The sequence below is a fragment of the Contarinia nasturtii genome, unplaced genomic scaffold (genome assembly GCF_009176525.2).
Source record: "Contarinia nasturtii isolate CC-2019 unplaced genomic scaffold, AAFC_CNas_1.1 Cnas_scaffold_695, whole genome shotgun sequence".
In the NCBI taxonomy this organism is placed as follows: domain Eukaryota; kingdom Metazoa; phylum Arthropoda; class Insecta; order Diptera; family Cecidomyiidae; genus Contarinia; species Contarinia nasturtii.
In genome coordinates this window covers 11,837,555-11,865,500 of record NW_022198046.1, presented here as the reverse complement: position 1 = coordinate 11,865,500, position 27,946 = coordinate 11,837,555, and the positions used below count along the sequence as shown (strand labels likewise).

General features: G+C 33.4%; 2 protein-coding genes across 2 annotated transcripts; both read left to right on the top strand.

Annotated features, from left to right (window-relative positions):
• The first annotated feature begins 373 nt into the window (after nt 1–373).
• On the top strand, nt 374–5,184 carry LOC116340790 (transferrin). Its single transcript, XM_031767449.1, has 6 exons — nt 374–1,120; nt 2,561–2,794; nt 2,869–3,002; nt 3,078–3,222; nt 3,291–3,448; nt 3,552–5,184. Exons 1-6 carry the CDS (start codon nt 1,003–1,005, stop codon nt 4,959–4,961), a joined length of 2,199 nt encoding a protein of 732 aa, XP_031623309.1. The 5' UTR covers nt 374–1,002; the 3' UTR covers nt 4,962–5,184.
• An 8,188-nt stretch (nt 5,185–13,372) lies between these two features.
• On the top strand, nt 13,373–14,252 carry LOC116341136. Its single transcript, XM_031768041.1, has 3 exons — nt 13,373–13,471; nt 13,552–13,582; nt 13,645–14,252. Exons 1-3 carry the CDS (start codon nt 13,400–13,402, stop codon nt 14,106–14,108), a joined length of 567 nt encoding a protein of 188 aa, XP_031623901.1. The 5' UTR covers nt 13,373–13,399; the 3' UTR covers nt 14,109–14,252.
• Nucleotides 14,253–27,946: the final 13,694 nt, after the last annotated feature.

Sequence of the window (27,946 nt, the reverse complement as noted above, 5' to 3'; positions counted from 1 at the left end):
TTCCAACTTTTATGGTCAAAAAACAAGACGAGACTTGTTGAAATACCACCACCAAATGGGCAACAACACATGTGACGTCACGGTAATATTGATACTCGATTTTTTTTTCATTATTTATAAATGTATGTTTTTATATATTGCAAATTGCTTTGTTGCAGCACTTTAATGTGTGTGGTGTTTTTTTTCTCTCTCTCGCTAAAACTCACACAATAACAAATGACTTAAGTGTATGCGTTGTTGTCGACGGTTATAACAATTTAATGCTTATGAATGGAAGTGGAAGCGATAAAAGTATGTCCTAGCTAACCACTCTACCTCAAAACATATCATGCATATGATGATCAAGTATCGCGGTTAGTCGCAATTCGGCGTTTCGCGTGAAAACTAGTTTTTTATTTAGATCTCTTGCTGGCCAATCGAAATTTCATGTTGATTGTCAGGTATTACACGATACAACGCTTTATTTCACCGAATACAAAATGAAAAACAAACAACTCATTTAAAATCTCGTTTTCAATTCGATTCGGCAACGGATTTTCTTTGTGTGATTTTTTTGAAATCAAAAGTGATATTGAATTTTGATGGAAAAGAATTTTGAGTGTTGTTCACAGTTACGTTTTATTTTTTCTATCGGTAACAAGGCCAAGTTCAACGTGTTTATGATCATTAATGGTTGTTTATTTTATATTCGTGCAACGCATTGTATATCTTTGGATTAACACCATTTTTGATTTAATGCAAAAAAAAGAGAGTGAGAAGTGAATAAAATGTGTAACGATTTTGTTGCGAAATAAAAACAAGTTTTCAATGAGTGTATTGTCTATTTTGCAACGAGACTGAAAAATGTCATTATAAGTTCTGCAAGACACGACTGAACATGAAGAATTAGCCTTCGTTGAAAATCGAGAGAGATCGAGAAAGAAAAAGATAAAACACAACTGAAAAGTGGATAGTTGGATAACATTTGGAATAAAAACTACACTAGCAAATTTAAAGTTCATAATGACCGAAACCGTTTGGATTATTTTATCGATAGCACTGCTGTGCTGTACGTGTGTGTTTGTACCAGCTTTGGGTGGTAAAGGCTTTAATGCCAATGGCGAAAAGGATAATGGCAAATGTAAGTACGATTCACAATAAATTCTGATTTTAGTCTATCGATTAAAATAATAAAATGCTTGCGTTTATTCGACGCATATTAGCGATATCAACCAAAAACGACCTTATAGAATTTTCTGTGAACGTAACAGGTAAAACCCGCCGGTTTTTTTTTCACTCACTCTCATTCGAATACGCTGCGATCACGACGACGACGGCGACCACAACGACGCTATCATTCAAGTCAGTCATGTGGGTTTAATCGGTTTCTCCGCTACAATAACGTCAGTGCCATGGGCAAATGCTTAAAATATTAAAGTTTAAGCACTCTTTGTTGTTATTAATGTCATATGCATGTATGCCGTAGATCACATAGTCTAGTTGAGAGTCTCTCATATTTTTTTTCCTCTCTCAAATTGTAATACATGACACTGTCAACGTTCGTTCTCTTTTGATTCCCCTTCTCTTCGGCGTCGGTTACGTTTGCGTGACCGAATCAAGCGCTAGTGCAGTCCACCGTGAAAAAATGTGCTAAATCATTTTCAAACGAAACGAAAGCAAAAAATTGTATGATTCATCTTCGGCTGTATTTTACGTCATACATCTATTTTGTGATTGGCACTGATATTGGCAACCTCTAAAAGCGAAAGAGAATGAATATAAAATATGTTTGCCATCATCGAAACTAACGAGATCCATCATTCAAAGCAAAGAATCAAAGTGTTATTTCTTCATTTCTTGGAACCTGTTCCATAAATATCACCGAACAATTTTTTTTGTTCGCTCTCTGTCTTTTGTTTACATAAATAACCATGTAAATAATTATAATTTATTCGAGATAATTTTATTTTTACATTCATCGACTAAATCGATTGTGAAATTTCAAAGTTAGGTTCAAAGTCGCAAAAATATCTATAACCAATAAAACTGGTCAACTATAAGCTATAGTCTATAACATGTTTGCAGTTATAAATATGATTTGATTATAACGATTCAAGTTTATATGTTACGTCATTTAACGTCATTTTTGTCTCGTTTCGAAGAAAGTTTGTTGTGGGTTTTTTTCTCCACCGACAATTGCAATTTTTTGTTCGATGTATTTTTAAATAAGTGCAAAGCATAAACGAAAACATTCCAACTGACTACGCGAAAACGTCACACTGTACCACAACCTATGGTATCTCTTCTGATGGTAGGCAACATTCCGTTGAATGTTTACTAAGAGAAACAATCATAATTTGCTAATTAAATGGTGATGTTGAGAGTACCAGTCGGTTTGTATCATGCCACAAATGAAATGACCTCTTTATGCTGAATTTAATTTGCAATCTTAATTAGATTTATTAACAGAACGACGATTCCATTTCGTGATAGTATATATTTAACAAATTAAATTGCATTTCTCTTTCTCTTTCTCTTTATCTCGTTCATTTTCGTTATGTGATTTGTGTGCGTGCATCAGTACGTGTATGTTTTGTGGAAGGTCGCGGTTCATATAAAAAGGCAACCAAAAATTGTCCGATTTTAAAGGCAAAATCAAACATTGAATGCATCATTGGGGCAGATCGGACGGATTGTATGCGTCGCATTAGTAAAGGTACTGCACATTTTGGTGTATTTTCGCCCGAAGATTTGATAGCCGCTAAATGGGCTGGCCTCGATGTATTGGTTACATCTGAAATGCGCTTTAATGACGGTAAATGTTCAGCACTTGAATCTAGTCAAAAACACAACTCAACCACATTTATTACAATCAAAAAATCTGCTTAGATCCATTTCAGTTTGAAGTAGTGGCGGTCGTTGCAAACGATGCCAACATAAATACGGTGCACGATTTACGTGGCAGTCGTTTTTGTCATCCCGGACAGGATATGGAACAATATTGGACCGATGTATTGGCAAATGTATGTATTTTCATTGGATTGAATCAGAATGAGAAAGAAAAACACTCATTTGTTTTGCCTTATTGTTTTTTTCAGTATTTGGAATCGACAATGGTTGCAAGAGAATGCGAAGAAGATTTGTCACCGCTGGAATCAAAAATCAAAGCTACTTCACAATTTTTCGGTCCAAGTTGTAAACCAGGTTCATGGGTTCGAGATCCAGTAGAAGACGCCGTTTTAAGTAAATAACAACGAACATTTTCAGCCAATTAAATTCAGTTTACATGTAATTTAATTTTGTATACACAGAAAAACGTTATCCATCGTTGTGTGAAGCATGCTATAATCCAAGTACATGTAACAGAAATGATAAATATTGGGGTAGAATGGGACCACTATACTGTTTATCCAGCGGAGATGGGCAAGTTGCTTGGGTTCGTTTGGGTGATGCTCGTGCACATTTCGGAGTAAGTTTATAGCATTTTACAATTTGGAATTACACAATGATGAAAAAAGAACATGTATAATACTATTTTTTTTTTTTCTCGTTTTCTGTGCATGTTGATTCAGTTGTCAGGTTTGCCTGCAGAATCCGATCCAAAAATGTACAGTTACTTATGCATCGATGGTCATCTACAGCCACTGAGCAATCCAACGCCGTGTGTTTGGGTTGCACAACCGTGGCCTGCCGTTGCCGCTAAACGTGAATACGCCCCAGCCGTACAACTGCTGCTCGAGCATCTCAATCACAACGATGAGGAAAGTTGGGAGAATGCATTGCTCAACATTTTAGAAACGTATCACACGAATATAAAACAATTAGACACAACAATAACCATTGAAGATTATTTGGAACAAGCGGTCGGTTTTACGTCGGCATATAGTTTTCCATCGTGCAATCCGCCGAGAGCAATTGTTTATTGTACAACATCGTTGATTCAGCACTCAAAATGTTCGTGGTTACAAGAAGTGGCTGATGTATATGGCATTGAACCGAACTTGCAGTGTATAAGAGAAGTGAATTTGGATCGTTGCATGGAATTTGTTCAGCATAATGCATCTGATGTTGTATTTGTTGGTGAGAACGACCGAATACGTGCTGAACGTCAATACAATTTGAATCCGATTTTGTATGAATTTGCAAAGCAAAAAATCGATCGTTACACAGTGGTGGCGGTGGTTAAGAATGATTCCGATATTTACAATTTCAATGATTTGTATAAAAAACGTGCTTGCTTTCCCAGTTTTGAAGGTGCCGCTTATTTATCAGTTTTGGAAACAATTCGACATACGCGCGGCATTACAAATGAAGACGAATCGTATACATCGAACGAAGTAAGCGATTATTTTTCGGAAAATTCATGTACATGGGCACCACATTCAGCCCATTGCAAAAACGAATATGCCGGTGACGAAGGTGCACTCAACTGTTTAAAAGATAATCGTGGTGACGTGGCATTTGTAGATATGGCAGCACTTCAAGATTATGTGGGAATGACAGTTGCGACCAATGACACAAAACAATCAATTAATTTGAATTCAAATTATAAATTGATTTGCCCGTATGGACGAAATGAAAAACCCGAAGAGTTTTGCTATTTACATTGGTCGAGTCGCGGATACTTAATGATAAATAATCAGGCAAAAACATTGCGAAAAAATGAAATATATAACACATTCCGTGAGATGGATCGATTATTTGGTAAATATTATGAAAATCATGTTTTGCCATTCGGTATGTTTGGACCATATGATCGACAGAATAATGTCATATTCCATGACCGAACTGAAACATTGCGAGGCATTGATGAAATGCAAAGAGTCCGAACACCACGATATCTGGAGCAAAGCATACGCAATTACACAACGGTATCAGAACAATTACAATTAAAACAAATACAAAACTCAGCCACAACACACCAACTAGATTCAATGCATTTGTTTGTAGCTATTTTTACAATAGTTTATTTATATGTTTAAGGATTATCTCTGTATTATATATGAAACCGCAAGAACGACTTTCCTTTCTTTTTCTGAAAAAAAAAACCTTCCCCGATTTTTAATTGCATCGCATTTGAGCGACAGTAAGTGAGACTCTTTCGGTCCGAGAAGGAAAAATCAAGGTGAATTAAAGCGTTTGTGATAAATAACACAGGTAGTAGTTAATAGTGAAAAGCCAATTAAATCATTAAATTCAAATTTACACTTTACGCTGTGTTTACTTCAAATCATTTACAGAGAAACATGTTTCGCATCACCACTTACAGATTGAATTTCATCATCAACCATACGAACAATACGAATCAATGTGATTTCAAGGCGTTTCTTCATCACCGACAACATTATTTCTGTCAAACAAATCATTTTTGACTTATGACACATTTTCAAAACGACCGTTGCTTTCTGTATATTTTCGTCGTTTTTTTTCTGTTTTTTTTTTTTTCTTTGCTGTTTGTATCGATAATGATTTTTCTCGAAAATTCGATGCTGGCGATTTTTCAAAGAAAATTAATCGAAAGCACTCATGTCGATTTGATAAATGAAATGGACAAAAGGACAAGAAAGTCAAGCTCTACTGAGAATAAGCGAATAATTTAAAAAGTTTTATAGCCTAACTCTGATCTATCTTTTCTTCAAGGGTATATCACACTTTCTCTCAAATAATACGCAACTGATGTGAAGAAAGAGAACACTCTGTTTGAAATCACGTACAAGAAAATATATCGAAAACTCTTTCTGTGCCACATTTTTTTTAAAATAAGCAATAAGTCATAAGCTGAATGTGAAGGAAAAGACAGTAGTAAAATGAAATGGTACAAAACGTATATGAATCTGCTCAACTTTTGCTTGCTACACGATTTGCTATGATATTCGCACTCATTTGTGATACGTTATGTTATTTGGGTTGTGTGAGTGCATGAGACAGAGGTAGAGAGAGAGAGAGAGAGAGAGAAAGGAAGAGGGATAGATTGCAAGAGTGAGAGGATGCGATTGAAATAGAGCAAGTGAATGAAAAATCAGTATTCGCCTTAGTTGGCAACCTACAAACATCATCTATTACTGGCATTATAACACTCATCGACCCCAAACTTTATCCCAAATATGTTTTTGCTGATTTAGAGCAATCGATAAAATAGAGCGAAAAAAACCTCCACTTGCCAGAAAGCAAATGAAAATATTTTTCTCAAATACAAACCCACACACGCAACTCTGTCGTTGTACTAACTGAATTGAATCCAAAGCGTCACGAATGAAACAAAAATAAAATTGAAGAATTTTACTTATTAAATTTAATTATTAGGTGTTGAGCGTTTTTTTTATTTGCATTTGTTTCCATTGAAAATGTTGACTCTTTACTAAAGAGTCTTAAGGGTGTTCGAGTTTGCCATTATATTTGAAGAATGTTCGAAATCAAACTTTGGCAATCAATTGCAAAGTTCATAATTTACGTCTATGCAGGCATCTGGATTCAATTGGTTTTTTTTTTTCGAATTTTCTTGCGATGAAGGGTCGAGTTGAAGTTTCGATTTATATGGATTTTTTGTAATACTACATTATTATGTACTGAAATCGCTAGAAGCTTTGTGTATAATTTTGAGTTTAGACGATGTAAGAAATTCATTGACGATGTCATATCAGTAACCAAAGTCGCTAAAAATTCAATGGTTTCTATTCCTTGGCAACCCTTATCATCCTGTTAAGTCAGATTTTGAATTACTTTTGCGTACAGCGTACAAGGTACGCACATACATACGGACATCGAAAAAACGACTGATTCGTGTTCCCTGGCTCCTGAAACACCCAGAAAACACGTTTTTGAGAATGTTAATTTTTCGGCCGATTCCAATACTTCACCTTACAAACTAGGTGTGTGCGGAAAAGTAATAAAGGAGCTGACGTTCACAAGCTGACGCATGGAACCGAAATTTTGGGAATAAACTGAAATTATGGTCTATGTTTTGTTGCAGTAACTCTATACCGAGTCTCCGAGAGTTTCATATAAACTCGCCTTGCAATAGCCAAATGACGCCTATTGATTCAATCACGATTGGTATTCGCGTACTATTTAATAGGTATCACATAGCAAGTTTATATGAAACTCTCAGAGACTCGGTATAGAACACTCAAACAGTGAAAAAAGTCCAGATCGTGATTTAGATGATATGGAATGCGATTTTTTTCATTCTGATTTCACCAGGTGATACAGAAAATTGAGCAGTATTTGTAAATCGAAGAAAAAAAAATTAATTATTCTTTTCATTTTTCGCGATTTTTCACCATCTACATGGGAGGCTTGTATGAAAAACACGAAAGACCATAACAAACTCATGAAAAATGATGAGGTTCTACCCGTTGCAGATCGAGCCAAAAAATTGAAAGATTATTTGCTCGACATTGTCCACCGAATGGGTAGGATTTTTGAATTTCTTTATATTTATATATAATTTATAAAAAAAATATATATTTTCAGCAAGATTCTTTAGAAACGATGATCTGCACGACAAACGTGAATTGTGCTAGTTTTTCAGAAGAAGAAAAAAATCTTTGGGGTCGAAATGATTCCTCTCAATTTGTTTGATGTGATATGATCGAAAAAATTTATTTTTCATTTTGAGCATAATAATAAAACATATATGATTGCACCACCAGCCGAGTTGAATGTCTCCATTTTTACAACTGTTTATTTTTCCACCTGTATCAGAAGCGCATTGTCACTTCAATTTATTAATCCGCAACTCCAAAAGAAATAACAGTAACAGTCACTTCATTGGTATTTTTTCGAATGATACATTCAAATTGCGAAAAAAAAAATCCTTGAACTGATGTCAGTTTACAAGTTTATTAATTTTTTTTTTTTTTGAAAAGTCATATATCAAGAGTTCTTTGTTATGGTCGATGGGCTTACGATGCGTTTGACATTTTATTATTATTACTCTTATCATGACAACTATATCTGGTTTCATTGATTATGACAATATATATGGTTGCAATGAATATGGTGTGTGTGTGCGCACGATATTGGGTCGTCAGCGTCACTGTCATATGAATGGAATGTAAATATATTGTGAGTACGCGAATTCACAGCGCCAATAAAGCCTTTGGAATTCCAATTGTAATAAAATTAACAACACAGACACATACAGAGTAGCTACCGAACAGCCGAAATTCGCATAAATCACAACATCAACAGCAAAGCGAAACCAAAACCAAATACAGAAACAAAACAAAAAAAAAAAACTTGTACAAGTATATCGAATACAATGTGCGGTCATAGCAGTGGTGTATATGAGTTTGGGCCCAAACATCGAACATGAGCAAGTGCATTTCTATCTGTTATTTATGTTTGCCATAAATAAAATGCGACAGTTAAACTTTATATTGGCAACTCGTTTTTGGTTTTTACTTTTATCCACACAACATTGGCGATTGGATTTGACTTTGCTTGCGCTTTGTAAAAATGAACTTTTCGATATATGCGTACATGTTTCACGTGAAATACTCCCAAAATTGATAGTATATCTGCATTAATTTTTATCATTGGAGCGTTTTTTTTTCTTTCTCACTTGGTTGTTTGTTTATTTGGAACTGCAGACGGAGTCTCGTGCGACTTGCCGATCGAACGTGAATAATTTGCTGGTTTGGTATTTTTTTTCTCTTTCTGGCGTAAATCTTTCACCACGAACACTCCAGTCGACATTTTGCACCCAAAAATAATTTTGAGTTCATCGCAAAAAAAAACACACAAGCCAATGTCGTGAAACAATGCAGACGAGGGAGAAAAAAAAACGGAACAACCTGCATTTTATTCATGTTTAGAGACCCGGTAAAATTGTATTTTGTGTACAACACTAATGCATTCCAAAAATGCTTCGTGCACTACCGTGTTCCACCGAATGTTTTTGAATGTTTAAATTACAAAAATGCTTTATGAAAAATAACGAATTTTGTGCATATTTTCACAGTAACGTAACTAACTGTGAATGTGCATTAAATTATGGCTTAAATATGGGATAGGGAAACAATAAAAGCGGATGTTTTATTTCATTTCTTTTTGCGTGTGTGTATTTGCATAAACCTTTTATTACATTTTCAATTCGCCCATCAGGGTAAGTGCTCCATCATTTTCTTTACATTAAAATGTTGACGTTTGCTTAATCCCCAGTTTATGTCACATATGGAATGTGCAACTTCTATCTATAAATCGACTCAATGTGCACTTTTATTTAAATGAAACTTTTTAAAAAACCTTTGCATTTCCAATGCTCAAAAAACCTGCAAATTTTCCGAAGCAAAAAATCATCTTAATGTTCTGGATTTGCTTTTAAACGTACTGAATAACATTTTAGTTGAGCACTTAGTGCTGCAGTCATTTCATTTCATGTGTGCTCTTTTAAATGAAATTCCTTCTTAAATTTTTACCTCGTTCGAAGGAGACAAGAAAAAACCTATTCCAAAAAATGTTACTTTTTATTTTGAAATTACATTTGCCACCACATACAGAAATACGGTAGTACATTTTGTTGAAATTATTGATAGAAAACCGTGCAAAGTGTATAATGAATGAAAAATATGAAGTAACTACTTGATTGCTTCACTTTGTCGAAGATAAAATGTAAAAGTGATTAATTAAGTTGGTCATTTATGGGTAAATGAAATTCAAACTCCTGTTTTACTTCTCAAATTGGAGAGAGAGAGAAAAAATGCTTTCAATCGTATCGAAGCCATTTTTCGCCAGTCACTCAAAAACTTCTCCATTGTAGGAAAAGTTTGTGTGCACCATTTGGCTGTTGTTGTTTTTGGTTAAGGAATTAATGCATTTGAGTGTGTTTGTTGGAAGAAAAATTGATAGACATTTGTCCAATGTGCGCAAAGATGCGCGGCACACATTTAAGAGCATGCATGCAAGAAAGAGACACCGAACAAAAATCCAAACTAAATCACGATATAAATTGACTTACATTTATTTGCATTGATAAATAGTTTCGAAAGCCATTTACGTCAAAGAACTATTCCGTGTTCGAATGACGTTTGTCGTTTTTTATATTCGTGCAATAAACTTTGCCCACACAAACCCATACATACATTACAAAGTCCAATATATTTCAGTGGCAATGGCAGTTGGTCAAATGGAAATTCTTCCATTTTCGAAACATTTTCACATTTGGTATATTGAACATCATTTCGCGTTACGGAAGCGTAACGTTTTCGTTGATGCGCTCGGAAGCATCGAAACTGTTTTACACTCGATTATTCGTAATGACATGATATTTGGGCTCATATGAAATAGCCGACGCGGGATGAATTATCACCAAAAACTTTTCAAATGACTTTTTCGACAGTGAAAATTAATGAAGCTTCTTCTCTGTGACGGCACCGACAATTTACCAAAAAAGAAAAAAAAACTTCAAATGAAATGAACAAAATTTTAATAATGAATTGTTTTCTCTCTCGTTCTTTCACTCGCTCAAACTAGACTTTTGTTCATTTAGCACATTGTTAATTTGAGCCACGACAACTTTTCGCATTTTTAAAAGTTAATGCAGCTTTCTCAACTGACACAGAATCTCTATAACAAAACAAATGCGAAATAATCAAATTGAAACTGGGACAAAAAGAAAAATAACAACGAAAAAAGAGTTCGACATTATTATGCCATTAAAATGACATGAAGCGAAGAAAACTAAATCGTGTCAATGAAAGAAAAAGAAAAAGAAGAAAAAATGGTAAAGTGTTTGTTAAAGAAACGAGACCACGTAACACGGTGAAAATGACTCTTCGCGTCATTGTGTAAATTGACAATTTTTCCTCCACATTTTCATAATTTATTTATTGAAAGCTTTCAAATGTCCCATTATATGAACATCAATTCATCATTATTTATTTCTCATTTTTTCTGGACAAAGAAAGGAGAATAAAGATGATCAGATATTACATCCAATATCAGAAGTAAATAAAATGTCTTACATACGTAAGATGAACTTTTCCGCACTGTGATCCACAAAATTCATTTATAACTTATCTTTTACTTGAATTTGAACTCACGAAAAACTGAATCTGACATTAGTTTTGCGATACACATAATTTTTGACTTACTTTTTATATAAAAATTACTTAAAATGGGAATTTTATTTGGGTGAAAAATCCAAAATTTTGTTCGGAAGGTACCCCTAATATGTATTGAAATGTCTTCAAACTCTCGGAATATTATTTTTGTGTGATAAAAATAACCTGCGCAAAGTTTCAGGTCATTACGATATCATACAGGCATGGCTTCCATACAAAAATTCAATTTTTTTGAAATATTTGTATGAAAGGTGTGTCGAAATATATTTGTATCGCAAAACTAATGTCATATTCGGTTTTCTCGTACCCAAAAACCCCCCAATACATATTTTTGGATGTTTAAGAATACATTAAATATCACTTTTGGGGGGAAAATTGAATTTTTCCCATGGATGGCCATGGGCATCACACCAGACATGACACGTTACTCTATCAACCAAAGTCGCTCAAAATCTAATGGTTTCTATTCCTCGGCACCCCCAATCATCCTGTGAAGTCAGATTTTGAATTACTTTTCTGGTTTGAAAGTTATCGTGTTAACAAATTTTTGCGTACAGCGTACAGCGTACAGCGTACCACGCACATACATTCGGACGTCGAAAAAACGCTAGATTCGTGTTCCCTGGGTCCTAAAACACCCAGAAAACATGTTTTTTGAGGGTGTTAATTTTTCGACCGATTCCAATACTTTACCTTACACACTAGGTGTGTGCGGAAAAATAAAAATGAATGGAAAAAGCACAAAAACAATAGCAAATTACCTTCAAGGAGATTCTTTCAAATAAGGTTTTCAACGAAAACAATCTTTCTTATTTCTATCTACATCGACGAATTTAACTTTAAAAAAAACGTTGAAAACGGCTTGAGTTTGCAAAATTAAAATACTTACCGAGCGATAACTGTCGTCCAAAATCAAATGGGAACATATTTTGGAGAAAAATAATAGCCATACAAGTTTTACAAGTTTCATTTTGGTTTTCGAATTTTTGGTTTGTCACTCTTTCTTCACCTTGATGGAAGTTTTTTTGTTTGATAAATATAATCAGTAATTGAAAGTGCTGGAAATATCAATGTCATTTGAATAAATTATTGTATTAGAATAGACTATGCACTACGGTTGAAGTTGGAGACAATACACAAAACGCTAACATTGACGAAAAAGATTGTGTACCATGTACTTAATGTTCGTTGTTATTTAAAATTAGTTAGTCTAGTTATTGGGCTCTAGTTGCCTTTGAATTAATTTTAAAGATGTTAAGAAATTCTTTACAAAACGTGCACGAACAGAATTTCTTTAATTTAACATTTTAAAATACATTTTTTGTATCAATATTCATTCATTCCACTCAATTTTGCCGATAAATTATTTCTCAAAGGCAGAAACAGCAATAACTCACATTTAAAAAAACAAATAATTAAATTATGCACATGTATGTTTTACGAAATTCCTTAAAAGTGTTTCTCCATATAGTACGATTCAAAAAAAAATTGATACCTATTAAATATTGAAAATCATGCTCGTCATACTATTTTTTTAAAATTATATTTATTTTTGAATTTTGATTGAGTTTTTGTATTCAACCAATTGAAAACTTCGAAAAATGTACATTTATAATTTTCATTCGAACAATATAAATTGGATAATTTTTGTATTTAATATTTCGAAAGAAAAAATTGGAATTCTCTTTGGAAAGGCGTAACCAATGTTCTTTATTGGCTTGAGAGTTCCTTCAATTGTCTCCGTCTTTCTTCTTCTGCTGCTTCCGCTGCCTCTGTCTCTCTTTCCTCTTTTTCTTCGATTTGTTTCATCGCTTGCATCGACTTGTAACTACAGATACATGGAGAACCACCTACCTTTGCAGCAAATTCACCAGTTTTTACTCAAAGTTTACGCTAAAGACGAAAAATGATAAAAACAGCTGCGTAATATAAATTCTGTTTTATACAAACAAAATACACTGTTACAGTTACTTGGTACTAATGCTTGATGCATATTAATAAATCCATATGATCTGTATCTAAATCTATCTGAATCTAATAACTACTGTACTAAAACTACTGCTTATAAGATCGACAGAGCAATTTGGCCATGTTTTTTTCTCAAAAGAGGAAGGTCATCTCAAGAGATACAATTTGAGTAATTTTCATCAAAATTGAAGTTTTTGAGTTAGTGTTGTCACTTACAATCGAAGTTGTTTTCAAACAAATAGGAAACGATTTTAAAACTTGATGATACATCGAGCAATATATTATAATATTTAAAAAAATGGAATTTGTATAGGGGAATAATTTACCTGTTTGAAGTCGTTTGCTATAAAATACTGAATTCATTTGATCTAAATTATCAGTCAATAATGAAAAACAGTGGAAACAAGATGGATCGAAAGTATCTTTGTCTATTTTTCATTGCAATTATAAGTTTGGAGGTATATATTCATTTTTGGCCGATAAAATAGTGGGATTTTAATTAAAATAAAAAAATATTATTTTTTGTCTTATTTCATAGCTTCTAGTTCCATGCGCAAATGCTAATGGCGGTGAGTATTTATGGAGACTTCATACAAAAGTACTTATTTTATTTATTTTCTTCTTGTGTTAGGAGGAATCAAAGGAAAGGCAAAAAAGGTTGCCATGGCTATGAAAAAGGGTTCCAAAGATACTCTTAAAATAGTTGGTAAATCAGGTCGCAAAATAGGAACCAGTGGAATAAACACGCTATCGAGTGCAGGACAATTATGTGAAAACGCGTTTTTCCTTGGTTTTGGGTGTTTTGTTTGTTGTCCAATGGCGTGTTCTGAAGGCCTTGGGGAAACTGTTCTAGGACTTGGTGCTGGAACCATTACAGTAGGAGAAAATGTAGCAAAAACGGTAGGTAATGGCCTCAAAATGGGTTTAAAAACTGGTGAATTTGCTGCAAAGGTAGGTGGTTCTCCATGTATCTGTAGTTACAAGTCGATGCAAGCGATGAAACAAATCGAAGAAAAAGAGGAAAGAGAGGCAGAGGCAGCGGAAGCAGCAGAAAAAGAAAGACGGAGACAATTGAAGGAACTACCAAACGAATAATAACATTGGTTATGTTTTTGTAAAGAAAATTCAAATTTTCTCTTTCGAAATGTTAAATACAAAAATTATCCAATTTACATTGTTCGAATAAAAATGAAATAAAGAGTCTTACAGCAGTGAGATGAACTTTTTCACACGATGGTATATGCGTATTTTATTAAGCTATTCTTTATTTTAATAGCAGAAGTACTCGCAAAACCCATTTATATGACATGTGAAAGTGTTAATTTTGACATAAATTTTTTTGAAACACTTTTCATACAAAAATCACATAAAATGTGAATTTTTGTACTGGAGCCATGCCATGGAATTTTTTCGCATGTGCATCACTTCAGGCTTGAAACTTTACCCCATCAACCAAATTCGCTCAAAATTCAATGATTTCTATTCCTCACAACACCTAATCATCCTGTGAACTCAGATTTTGAATTACTATTCTGAAAGGCGAGTTATTTTGTTAACAAATTTATTCGTACCACGCACATACATTACTATATCGAGAAATAAAAACTACTGATTCGCGTTCCAATACTTTACAGGGGGAGGAAAAATTTTTAAGCCTAGGATATAAAGAGAAGTATTTTCAAATCATTCTTGTGCTGTAATTGAAGTATGAACTGTCAACAGTATTCCCATAAAAAATTAGGTTGATATCTCTTATTGAGAGTTTTCTACGTTAGTCAATTGGTCATCACCTCGAAATCCTTGAAATTTTTTATAAAATCGAGTACCGCATTTTCCTATTGAGACATTTTTCATATTTGAAAAGTGGAAATACTAGCTAGAGGCCGGCCCCAACAAATGCAATAGATGGTGAATTTGAATCAAGATTCAGGTTGTGACAGTGCTTCTCCAAATATTCACTTGCGAGCTGTCATGCGAAGACAAATTTTCTCGCCAGAAGAAAACAATATTTTACTTCTACTACATAACGCAATCCATACATCTATTGAGCGTGGTACAGACCCAAGACCATAGTATTTTTTGGTGACAAGCCAATCATTAATATATCATTTGTATCCCAGAAATGGAAGTCATATGTTGGAAATCATCTGTTTGGAGGCGACTTTCTACTGATGCCTTGCCACCACTGTATAATAATACATTCTCTTCGCTTTGGTCTTTGATTTGTAGTACTAGAACCGGGCTTCATTACCAACTACTATTGATTTATTCGCTACATTCCAGAAACTTGAGTAATCAATCACAAAGAGAAATGTGATCATCTGTCAACAAAAAAAATCAAAGGCTTTTCGAATGATCGCGAACAAACGTTCTCTAAGTAACATTTTTCGTGTGATATATTGAAGACACTATCTGCTGTGATGCTGAGGATCGCAGCTAACGTACTATTGGGCATTTGGAATATTTCATAAAGGACAATTGGATTTTGGCCATAAGATCTAGAACTGTTTTCACTATTGTCACAAAAGTGTGAGAGTCAACATTCATCAAGTCTCTGCACAACTATGAAGATTTTTCTTATTCTTTGACTATGGTATACGATGGAGGGGGGTGACCATAAATTACACGCAAGGAGTGATTGAAATTGTTTGATGCTATACAATCTTTTGTGAGATACCTAATCTCAACATGATTTTGGAATTTTTCAGTTTTTAAAAAAATATCAAAATGACTAAATGTCAAATGTAGAACTTAACAAATGAAGAGAGATATGAACTCATTTTTTTGTGGGAATACTGTTGACAGTTCATACTTCAATTACAGCACAAGAATGATTTGAAAACACTTCTCTTTATATCCTAGGCTTAAAATTTTTTCCTCCCCCTGTATCTTACACACTCGGTGTGTGCGGAAAAGTAAAAACCACCATTCACTCTACCTCACTCTTTTCGGTGGTTAGAAAGTTTGGAATTTTAATTTTTCGTATTTCAACCATAAGGCTAGGGGGGAGACACAAACGATTAAACCATGATTCCAATATATAAACAGTAATCCTACTATTCCACCAATCCGTCATTTAATTGTCAAATATGATGTCACATTTCGCCGCTATTCACTTTGTTGAAAACTTATTTATCGACACTGGAGTATGACATTAAAATTATTTTTTTCATCAATAAAATTTTGAGAAAGTCTATCTATTGTTTTGTAAATTTGTAATCGACTTTTAAACAAAAAAATATCTCAAAAAAGAACAAATTACTATCTCAACACAAGTTCAATGCTTTGATCAAATTCTGTACTATCGATTACAAAAACATTGAATCTAACCCATTTTCGCTATTCCATACATGGGATTAGTGAATCCATGTGAATCCAACTACTGAATTGTCTATTCCACTTTAATTTCTCGAACTTTTACACTAAAAGTCTAATCCTATTCCACGTGTCTACCCCCTAGCCATAAGGTGGCATATTTTTAATTTCATCACCAGCATTTCGGTACTTCATACTTAAGGGTCGTTGGATCGTAGGTTTGTAATTGCATAAAAGCAAATTACAAAACATAAGAGATTGATTAATTAAGTGATTTTTTATAAATCTGTCGCTGATATTGATTGAGAGGTGAAACCATTCAAACAGAATTGCCGAGTGAAAATTGTGACGACCTATTACAAAAAAAAACTCATTGAAATGAAGTGAAATGCTTTTGAGCTCTCAGCGAGAGAAAAAAATCGATCTCAACTTTTGTTTTGTTTTCATCGACCATATATGCACTGCAAATATATTTTTGAGTATATATTTACTCTATAGATTTACGGGGAATTTATATCAGCCGTGTTTTCAATTTTAATTTCATTCAATGTGATTATTGAGAGTTTTCATAAAAAGCGAATATATATGAGTGGTTGATATCGAGTGCAATCCACACATCAAAAGCATAAGAACCATTCAAACGGTTGTTGTTTTTATTAGTAGGTATGTTTGAAAACGAATTCAGAAAAAAATGTCAGTAATAATCATATGCAATGGCAGAATGGTTAACTACTATTTTATTTGAATATTTTTATCCGCACACCCAATGATTTACGAAGGTTCAATTTCACATTGTGTTATGACCTCACTCTCAATGTTGTGGATTTTTATGAACGAATTGACTTTATCATTATTAATATTATTATACTAATTCTGATCAGAGACTGTTTCTCACCGAAAAATATTGCTCTGACAGAGTAGGGTTGCGGAGGATATTTTGAATTTTTGATTTTCGTTACAAATGTAATAGTTTGTATTTACCTTAGGCCATCATTTAACATTTGGGTCTGATTTGATTTTCACCATTTTTATCACATTTCATGTTATTTTTCCATTCAAATATTGGCGAACGATTTCAAACGTTGTTACATCCGTTGACAGTGTCACCTTTGTAGCTAAGCAGCACATACACACATACACTGTGAACATTATAACAGAGAAACGATGGGACAAACAATATGATTTAAGCAAAACGACCGACGAAAAAAGGAGCGCACGAAGTAAATGTGTCTTTGTCATCCTAAATTATTGGCTATTATTTTTATGGCGCAATCATGTTTTATGCAAATTTCACTTCAAATGAATTCATCGGATGATACTTTGTTGTTGTTTGTACGCTCTTATCAGTTTAAATGTTCAACTTGGTAGCCAAGTGAAGTGGAAGCGCGACAGTAGAACGTGATTCAGGGATTGAACTACGATATAGCACTGCGAATCGGGAATGGCACTTAGAAACCAAATTTACGAGCAAAATGAATGCGGTAAGATGAATACTGCTGACACTTGGAGTTTTTTTTTATTGAAATATTATTCCAAATCGTTCAAGCAAAATTTGCTGGTTTTTTAACGCTTTGTCGAAACTTTCTCACGTTTTTATGCAAATATTTGCAATGATTATAATTTCATTCGAACGATTCACCTGAAGAATCTGAGTAGAAAAAAAATCGACGTATTTGAGGTGGATTTTGTGATTACATCACTCACTGCTTGTTCTAAGTTAACGGTGCCATTTGATGTAATGACAATCATGTCCTTAGCTAATGAGTCACTTTTGTCAACAACATCGAAACGACGTCGTTTAACTTCAGTTTTCATGGTGTGTAGGCATTTATGCAAAGATATTTACATGCATTTTTGACACACTTCAGTCTTTTTATTTTTTTGATTTTTATTGTGTTTAATTTAGAGCATTACTTAATTTAAAAAATGAGTATACCAAAGACCGAAGTGAAATCATTGATCATTCCAGAAGTATACCGCCGCACAAAAATCGATATGCTTACATTTTCACGTAAATATTACGTTCCTGATAAGATACACAAAATTGTCGACGTTATAAAAAAAGAGCAATGAGTGAGCAGCCATCTCCGATAAATAATTTATCATCATCGCTTTTGCCATGGACAAGTCATTTTTTATGATTTTACTTCACTTTGGAAATTCTTTCCACTCTCATCCATTTCATTAAAACGATGAATTTATCGATACACTCAAGTGAAGTGTAGAAAATCATCTAGCGTCGGAAGTGCTACAAAATATTGCCTACAATTGTTGCGTTGCTCATAATCACTTAGAATTCTATTGAAAAAAAAACTGCTTTTGTTTACAATTTCTCAAAAAACAAACAGATAGCAAATCTTTTATCTCAAAAAACAGTGCCAAGTACTTAACAAGTATGCTGTGCTCCATTGTGTTTACCGAACAGCATACACGGCGTACGTATGAATTTCGAAAAGCTCCTTAAGTGTCTATATCAGACTTTGAAAGTAACTTCTTTTTTCTTGTTATTCTTCTTCTTAATGGCAAATTGTCGGCATTGGTTTTCATGATAAAACTTCTTGCATTGATCGATTATGCGAAACAGAATGAGAAATTGCCTGAAAATATTAAACTAATTCATCTTGATAGCTGAATGTTATTGATAAAAAGAAATCTCTTCGTTCGTTAGAGAAAATCGATCAATTAAAAAACAAAGACTTTCAAAATCAGAGCAATTTTTGATTGAAATTGAAATTTTTATGTATCCACTTTCTTAAATCAAATCAAGTATCGAAGAACACTCAAATTACATCGACGTACTTTCCCCATACATACTCGGTGCGTGGAACAGTAAAAGTAAGAGAAATTGTGCCTTCACAACTGTGTTAGTGTACGTGAGAGAGATTTGAATGATATTAGTTTGATTTGTCCACATCAAATTGTAAAGGAACGCAGTTTCGCCGAAAAGAATGATTGATATGGTCTTTTTTGCTCTCGTATACACAATATAAATGTAAAACTTCACATAAATTTCCATATTCATTTGTTTGTTGCCGCCTCACGGATCGAAGATGTCAAATCTTTTGAATTCGAAAGAGCACAGACTTGTTGCCATTTGAAATTGCAATTTTCTAAAGTACTTTTGAATCATGACTGTTGCAGCAAAAAAAGATACGAAAATAAGAACATTTGAAGTTGTCTGTTGCGTGCTTCTATCGTTTCCACTTAAATTGAACGGTGTGAAAGGACGGTAAATGAAAGTGACGTACCTACGACGTGAAATTCGTCTCATTGAGAGCGAATGCGTGTGAGAGAAAAGAAGAGAGAGAGAGAGAGAGAGAGAGAGAGAGAGAGAGCGAAAAATGACAGAAAATGCGACGCATTCACATTCATGCACTGAATTTTCACGCCCGTGTGTCAACGGAATTCAAAACGATTTGTGAAAATCGAAAACAGCACCTTGTATTTCATTTCTGTTCAAATGATTGCGTTCATAAATCATTGCTCGTTGCATTAATAGCTCGCTATTCCAATTTATTTGAAATGCAAACCATATACACACACAGCGAGAGAGACACATAGTCACCGCACATGGTGTTGAACAACATCGTCGCGATATATCTCAAAATCAAATGCAAAATAATGTGCTGTTTTCACTTGCTCTCTCACTTGATTCAGCTTCTTGTCGCCGGTTCATCACTCTATGTCAGACAAAATAAAGAGCATCGCTGCACACGATAACGATGAATGACATTTAAACAAAACAAATGACACTTTATTCTGTTTTCGTATTCAAGTGCATTTTTCAGTTGAACCAAAGTAGATAGAGACAGAGACAGAATGACATAAGAGCTGAGAGGAGAAAGTGACACCGTAAAATCCGTATCGGTTGAGATTTATCATTAAAGCAAGAGAGAGTAATAGAATGTCTGTCGACGCCCAAGATTGATATCGTTTAGAATGCATGCACACATGTAGGTGCACCCCGCATTGATTGAGACGCGCGAGACTGCAAATTTTATTATATTGCTGTGTCTTCACGGCAAAATTCAATTTCAAACACATCTCACGTTAGCCAATTGATTGAAACTTGAATTCGATGTGACTGTTGACACTAATTGGCATGTAAGTAATAGATCCTGTGAAGACAAAACCATTTCATTCCAATACATACATTTGATAAATAATCAATTTTAAGTAACTTGTATTAGATGAATCTTATTGACAATACTTTTCAATCGAATCTCGTTCATTCGTGCGTGAACCGTGAACAGAACAATATCGTAAAAATTCTCAATTGATCATCTGATTCAAAATTCTTTACAAAATGCATTGAGCTTGCAACCAATTGCGATTCTTATCTTCGAAATATTCATCTCTTTCGTTGTCATTCAAAATAATAATTCGTTGCCATAAGTAACACAATCTCCACCAACTTCGAATTCTGCTAATAGCCGGAGATTAACTGCTTCCGGTGTTATTTTTTGAGAACAAAATAATGTTGTATGTTGTAAAAACCTTTCCCGTAATTTCATGTAAAAAAGCACATTTCAGACCTCGATTATTAACGATACAGCATATAAGCGATTTTATAGAATCCTCCTTTGTATGTTCAGAGAATGGGCATTTTATGTAACTTCAAACTTACAACGAATTTGATACGTAATATATGTACGATACAGGTCATCGAATGATTTGTCACGATGGTTAATATCATCACATTCAAATTGAAGTTCACTTCATACGCTCGAAATGATGTCGTATATGCCGTTACCGTTACCGTGATGGTATTGTTTTGTTGCGTTCGACTTCTTGACGTCTTTATTGTTTTCATCCTTTTCGTTGAATTTGTTGATACTTTTTTATGAGTTTATTGTGTTCTCTGGCCGTCTTTATCGGGTTCGGTGGTGCAATAAAGTGCTGTAAATTTGAGCCTGTTTCAACATTTACCGACTTTATATATCTGTCTTTTTTGACCTTATTTTTTTCGTATTTTTCCTTCAGGCAACGTCGGCCAAAGCGTATTTTATAGTACACACATGCACGCAAGATACATATCCAAAGATAAATTTAAGGGTATCGTTAAAGGCTAACGACAAAGATTTTCAAATACAATTTTTTACAGTAAACAAGAGAGGCCATGTGACATACGCATCAACCAAATATATATGATTATGTACTTGAAATAAATATTTAAGTATCATCAGAGATATTCTACTCGGAAGGCTCATAAAATGACTTTTATGATGATACAATTCTAACGATGCGTTTCGTTCAAAGTTCATACCCTCTATTCGATAAAACAGATCACAAACTTATTCAAAATCCGATAGCAGTGCCGTTACTTTTAATTATTATCGATTTTTTTTTTTGGTTCAGTTTTTGTTATTCTATCGCGGTTAATAACAAATAAAATTTCAAAATTTGTACCAAAATCGGGAGAAACGCAAAGCTTTTATAACAGTTAAAATTAAAATATAGAGAATCTCGTATGTGGTCGTAAGATTATTATTAAAAAGATGTGGTTTTTAACGGTGATCAGATGTTTACCATAGTATATCACTGATTCATACCTTTTTCCCACCAACAAATGTATAAAAAATTGTATAAACTCAAAAGATTCAGCCAGTTTTGGCGGTGAATAAAGATTATTATTATTACTAAAAAAAACATTTCACACGAAATAGTACAATCGGATGTTTAGTTTCAATTCAGGTAACGAGCATTTTATTGTGGCTATTTAAATTAATTGAACATTTAAATGATTACTAGGTGTTTATTTGACTGTAAATGCTAATATTTGACCAGACTTGGTTTGTGGTTTATGGTCATTCTAAAATAAATGAAAATTCACAGGAAAAATTCATTGAATTTGGTCAAATTCGAGGCCTGCAGTGAATTTACCACACACACGCACGTCAATATAAACGATTGTAAATTAAATTTTATTGTTATTCGCATACGCAGCAATATTATTGTTGAAATTATTTTTACTATTAATTTTGATGGTTTTTCATCTACCTGCTATCAAAATCGTGCAATTTCAAACCAAATACCATATCAAATACATTATATGCTCATTGCTCACACTTCGTAAAAAATACGGAATACAATTAATCTAATTATCTTTTGTTAGTCAATTACTCGGCTGGATGAAAGCAATAACATTGCATAACACAAACAACATCCATTTTTTTCTATTCGATACTTAGTTTTACCGTAATAACCATTTAATGCAAATAAAATTGCAAAATGCATGGGCGTTCTTTTATGTTATTAATTATATTTTGAAGAGTATCAATACAAAAATTTGGGCCTGCACAAACAAATCCGCATAATATATGGTGAGAATTGTAATTTCAAACACCCACAGATTATAATTTTTGTTTACAAAACCACACATGAGCAGTCAATGTTTGGGTCAGTGTCTCAAGGCAGTTTGGTGTTTTTTTTTCTCTCTACGTCAAGCATGCCTAAAATGAATCTTTTTATTTTACATTGAAAATTTGGAATTTTCCTTTGTACGTACCTGAAAGTTCATTGTACAAACCATTCAGGCACAACAGGAAGTCAAGCCTTTATTCATATTTTGAGAAAATACTTATACATTTTTAACTTAATCACTGTCTAGACTCTAGACATTTCGTCTTGATTAATTCATATTTGAAAAGAATATTGAGCTTTTCATCAGTATCGAAAAGAAATGTATGGGCTTTTATTTTCGAAAATAACGTCTTCAGAAATTGAAATTGCATAGCAACTGACGGTGGTGATAATTTTAAAAATGTTAAAAAATGTGAAGGAGTAATTTATTGACCAACAAAAAAGTCTTCACTTTTTAATTTAGAAAAACTTTTTCCACAATTTGTAGACGGGTAATTTCAAAATTAATCGTCGGATTACCACGGGGGTGGTAATCCGACCCTTGGTCATAAACGATGTTCGATTACCCAATTCAACCAAATGCTTGAATATAATCGTGTTTTTATCTAGGGGGTTCCGACTTATACGAATGTTGCATATGCGAGCGAATGTTTCATACATATTTTGCGAATGGAAGCAAATGATCACGCAAACAAACTAAACACAGAATTTTTTTTGTACAAATCACGACAATATGTCGCATCTCGCAAACAGTATGCGGCATTCTCGAATGGCTTCGAATGAAATATACGAATTTTCGTAGATGTTGATGCGAATGAATATACTTTCGTATATTTTACGTATGAATAGAAAAAGTTTATATTTTGCGAATAAACTGCCATTCGCGAATAGTAGAAAGCCCCTAGGTTTTATGGCCACAATCGAAGACTATCTAAAAAATATTTATGAACTCGAGTCGATAGAATTGTGCATTTAATTTTATATGCTAAATTTGGCTAAGTAGCCTTCGGCACCATCTTTATTAAATCAAGATTCATATAAAATCGGCCACTTTTTCGAGATTTCGCATTCAAGAACTTAAATTATATTTGTTTAGGATAAAAGCATTATCACCAGAAGAAAAACAAACTAAAGGATGTATATTATAAGCTAAAGGCTGGTTCCTGGTTATTTACTATGATAAGATAGATGTGAACATATTAATTTAAAGGTTATTTTCGCATTCTCAAATAAATATCTTTTTTCATGAAAAAAAGAAGATAAATATCTCAAATTGTGTGTATTGAGTCAAAGTGAAAGTTTCGCCAGAAATAATCGAAATGCTATAGAATTCATATTAAACAAGAGATATGAGAATGTGTCATTCATATCATGAATTTATTTCTGAGTAATTGTTCGTATCAAATTCGAAATGTGCTCGACATATGAAACTCAAGCTCCTTTGAAAATCCTCCCCTACATACACGAATGCATTCTGATAATTTGAAGAAATTTGGTGAAAACTCAATGGTTCGAATTGTTGGAGTTAAATATGCAGACTCAGATCACTCAGATAAACACAAGTTTCAAAATGTTTTCAACCAAAATTTTGAACACAGTTTAATGTGATGGCACGTATGCTTCGTAGATTTTTAATGCGATTCATTTGTAAGCATTTATATGCGACATATAATTAAATTGAAGATTAATTACTATGCGTGCATAAGTGTCTAAATGCTCTGTAAAATAATTAACATTCTGACATCGTAAGTTAAATCTTTCTCACTTTGTCGGATATGTCAACGTATGCATAGCGATTGCCGACTAAATATGAATTTTTCTGATTGGATGAAACAGGCGTATGTATGAGAGGTGCACAGGTAAATTTATTACAACCAAAAACACTTAACAATTAAGCCCATTATATTTAAATTACACATTTTGTTTCGTTGGGGTGAAGTGCTTCATCTTAAAGTGGCTTCTTCGTCTGAATAAAAGATAAAGATTGCTGACTAAAAAGAAGAAGAAGAAGAAGATGCAAGTTCCAAGAAAATCAAATTGCTTTGCGTGTCTCTGTTTCTTCTTCTCGTTTTTTATGTGGTTCGACACAATATTTTATTGCGTATTAAACTCAAGTTATATGAGTGGAAATATTATTTGCGTATTTTATTTACTCGTAATAAAAGGGATGGCATGCTCAAACACACATGAAAAAAGATGAAAATGGCAGTAATCGCATCAATAAGATGCGCATAATGTGTTGTGATTTTTGTGATTATTATATGTCAAGAAGTACTACTCGTACAGTTGGGGTGACGTTTATTTTTCTTCCGTTGCATGTTCATTTAATATACGTCTCTTTTTTTGATTGGTGATTTAATTTGCTTAAGTGTGTGAAACTCTTCTGTTGAGTGTAAGTGTAAGTGTGTGCGTGTGTGTCTGAGCTGAAAAGCGTATTTATAAAATATAACTAAAAGTCATCAATCTTATACGGTATTTTATATGTGCGATTTCGATAAAATTGCTTATTTCCTGCCAGTAAATGCGCGTATAACATTGAATGTGCAATTTTTGCCCGAATTTCTGTCTCACATCATTCAACCATATTAAAATACTACATGCTACCATATTCTCATATCACCATTATTATTATTATTATTATTACGTTACTATCAACAAAGCATTTTTGTGATTGAAGAATTCGCATCGAAATTGTCGAAATAAAACACATATTTGTGATAAACATAGAGGAGCAAACGATAGAGACACGAGTGCGTGCACTCAACGACAATTTAGCAACGAGAGGAGAAAGAGAGTGGATTGAGAGTGCCAGCATTAAGAGAGAAAATGATGGTGAAAGAAAAAAAATGCTTGAATGTAAAACGGGAGAAATAAAAAAGTATAAATTTCATTCGAGAAGCAATCTATTTTAAATCCTATTTACTTAAACGCTATGATCCATTCAAAGCACCCATGACTTACAGAGCTGTTTCTATATAATTGAATTTCATATGTGTGTTTCGGATATGTGAGAAACATGCATACATTATGCTTTCGATCTTTTCATGCCAAAAAGCTTCGCTATCGGCGAACTCATTGAAAGCAACTTTCTTCGATACGAATCGAATATATTATGGCAAGCACACACCAATCCATTTCATAACAAAACACACTACCAATTCCAACGACTGCAAAACTCATAGATAATAATGGCTGAAGCACAGACGAACCGGACGGAAGACAGTTAGTCAAAAAGCAAATTTCTACTCACACACACAGAATAAACGAACAGAGATGAAGAGAATACAAGCGAACAAGTGCAAACTTAGACGAGAAAAAAAACGAGCCATACATATCCAGTTTAAGTGTGCAAATGAATATATAAACATAAAATATTCATAAAATAATTTTTTGCTTCACATAAAAAAACCAAAAATCGATGGAAATCTTGCTGGAAAATGAGCATTTAGAAGTATTGCATGTGTTTATATCAATAATATAAATAGATGGAACGCGATCATATTTGATAGGGAATTAATTTTTTTTTTAATAAGATTTTAAGGAAAATTTATATAATTGGTGTGCGTTTATGGTTATTGTTGGCAATTATCTACAGTATTCGTGGAAGGTTATAATTCTCGCTGAATATCATCGGGTATACTGTATAGTTCTATAGTTTTCGTCAATAAGTATTTTCAACAACTTTAGCAAGGACTTCGCCCTTCACACAAAAAATAAAAATAGTAGATTTTTTAGGTTATGTGGTAGGCACATAGTTTCATGGACCGGGTCGCGTATAATTTCATACTAGCATAAAAAACGCAGGCAGTATAAATATACAAACTATAAACGCAGACGCAACATATCCATCGCTGTTCGCTATGTATGAAGCATGCGAATACATGTTCGTGTATGCATGTGACCGTGTATTGAGAGACGCACGCACATACATTGTATTTAAATATCTTGTTTAATTCTATATGCGACCCGGTCACTGCATAGTTTACCACACAACAAAGTGTCACATGTATTTGCACTAATATTTGTAATCTACTACAAAGTGTCGCATCTATAAACTGTCAAATTTACAAATACAAATGTATGACACTTTTTACATGGGACACTTATTAATGCAAATACATGTGACACTTTGTGGTAGATTTTACTTGTTGTATGGTAGACTATGTGCCTACCAAATAACCTAAAAAATCTACTATTTCTTTTTTTTGTGTGTTGAAGCGGCTCTGTTGCATGGGAATGATGATTAAGGTTGTGAGCAACATGAATTTAATGCCCAATCACCTGAAAAAATGATAATATTCATCGTGCAATGTAAAATCCTATTTTGGTAACATCTCTATCGAAGTAAAACAATATGAAGATGTTAATATGAGAATTTGGTTTGAATTATAAATTGCATCTTAACATCAGACTAAGCTTTAGGCTTTGAATTTTCATATAACATAAGTGTGCTAGAAACAGAGAGTATTTCTCACAGCAATATACGGATCTTTTGAAAGATATTATGTAGACAATGTCAGGGCAGCAATAGATTTATTCCTAAAGATATGAAGAGAAACACGAATAACGCCGAATAAACAACGATTTTACTTGATATTTTCATCAATTTTATTCAAATGTCTAATTGAAATTAAGAACATTTTAAATAATAATTGATCTTTACTTGACAATGCTTATAGTAAACATATGGTGCTACATCAATACATCTATCTAATATTACATTTCCAAGATTTAAGCACACTAACGTGCAAATGCACAAAAAGCAGTGAAAACAAGAAAGTGTCTTCTTATTATTACAATAGTTGTGTCAATGTTGTTACAATAAAAGTGTCTTGTGATTATTAAAATTTACTTTGTGAATCTAACAAGCATCGTCAAAACGGAATAAATTCGGTTTGTCATCTGAAATTAACCAGACTCATTGAATAAACTTATACTCAATTAAAAAAAATATTCAAAAATAATATTACGCCAGAAAAGGTTTCAAAGTTCAACTCCGCAAAAGGTCCGATACGTAAAACAGCTCCATTTTGTAATCGATTCAGCATGTGAGCATACCTCAATTGATTCTCTTTCGACATTAGATGCCATGGCATCTTTTGGAATTTCAGCACCAACATTTTATTCTAAACGAAATTCAGGAAAAGAAAAATATCTTTTAGAATTAAAATCTTTTAAAATCATCTTACAAATACATTACAGCCGAAACAACTTCATTTCCAATGTCACATAAAATATACAATTGTGTATAAGTA

What these genes read in the sequence shown, in the direction of transcription:
- LOC116340790 (XM_031767449.1), top strand. Translation starts at nt 1,003, where the DNA reads ATGACCGAAACCGTTTGGATTATTTTATCGATAGCACTGCTGTGCTGT. An exon ending in TGAAATGCGCTTTAATGACG is followed by an intron (nt 2,795 to 2,868) that starts GTAAATGTTCAG and finishes AAATCTGCTTAG; the next exon opens with ATCCATTTCAGTTTGAAGTA. An exon ending in AGTAGAAGACGCCGTTTTAA is followed by an intron (nt 3,223 to 3,290) that starts GTAAATAACAAC and finishes TTGTATACACAG; the next exon opens with AAAAACGTTATCCATCGTTG.
- LOC116341136 (XM_031768041.1), top strand. Translation starts at nt 13,400, where the DNA reads ATGAAAAACAGTGGAAACAAGATGGATCGAAAGTATCTTTGTCTATTT. An exon ending in TTGCAATTATAAGTTTGGAG is followed by an intron (nt 13,472 to 13,551) that starts GTATATATTCAT and finishes CTTATTTCATAG; the next exon opens with CTTCTAGTTCCATGCGCAAA. An exon ending in ATGCGCAAATGCTAATGGCG is followed by an intron (nt 13,583 to 13,644) that starts GTGAGTATTTAT and finishes TTCTTGTGTTAG; the next exon opens with GAGGAATCAAAGGAAAGGCA.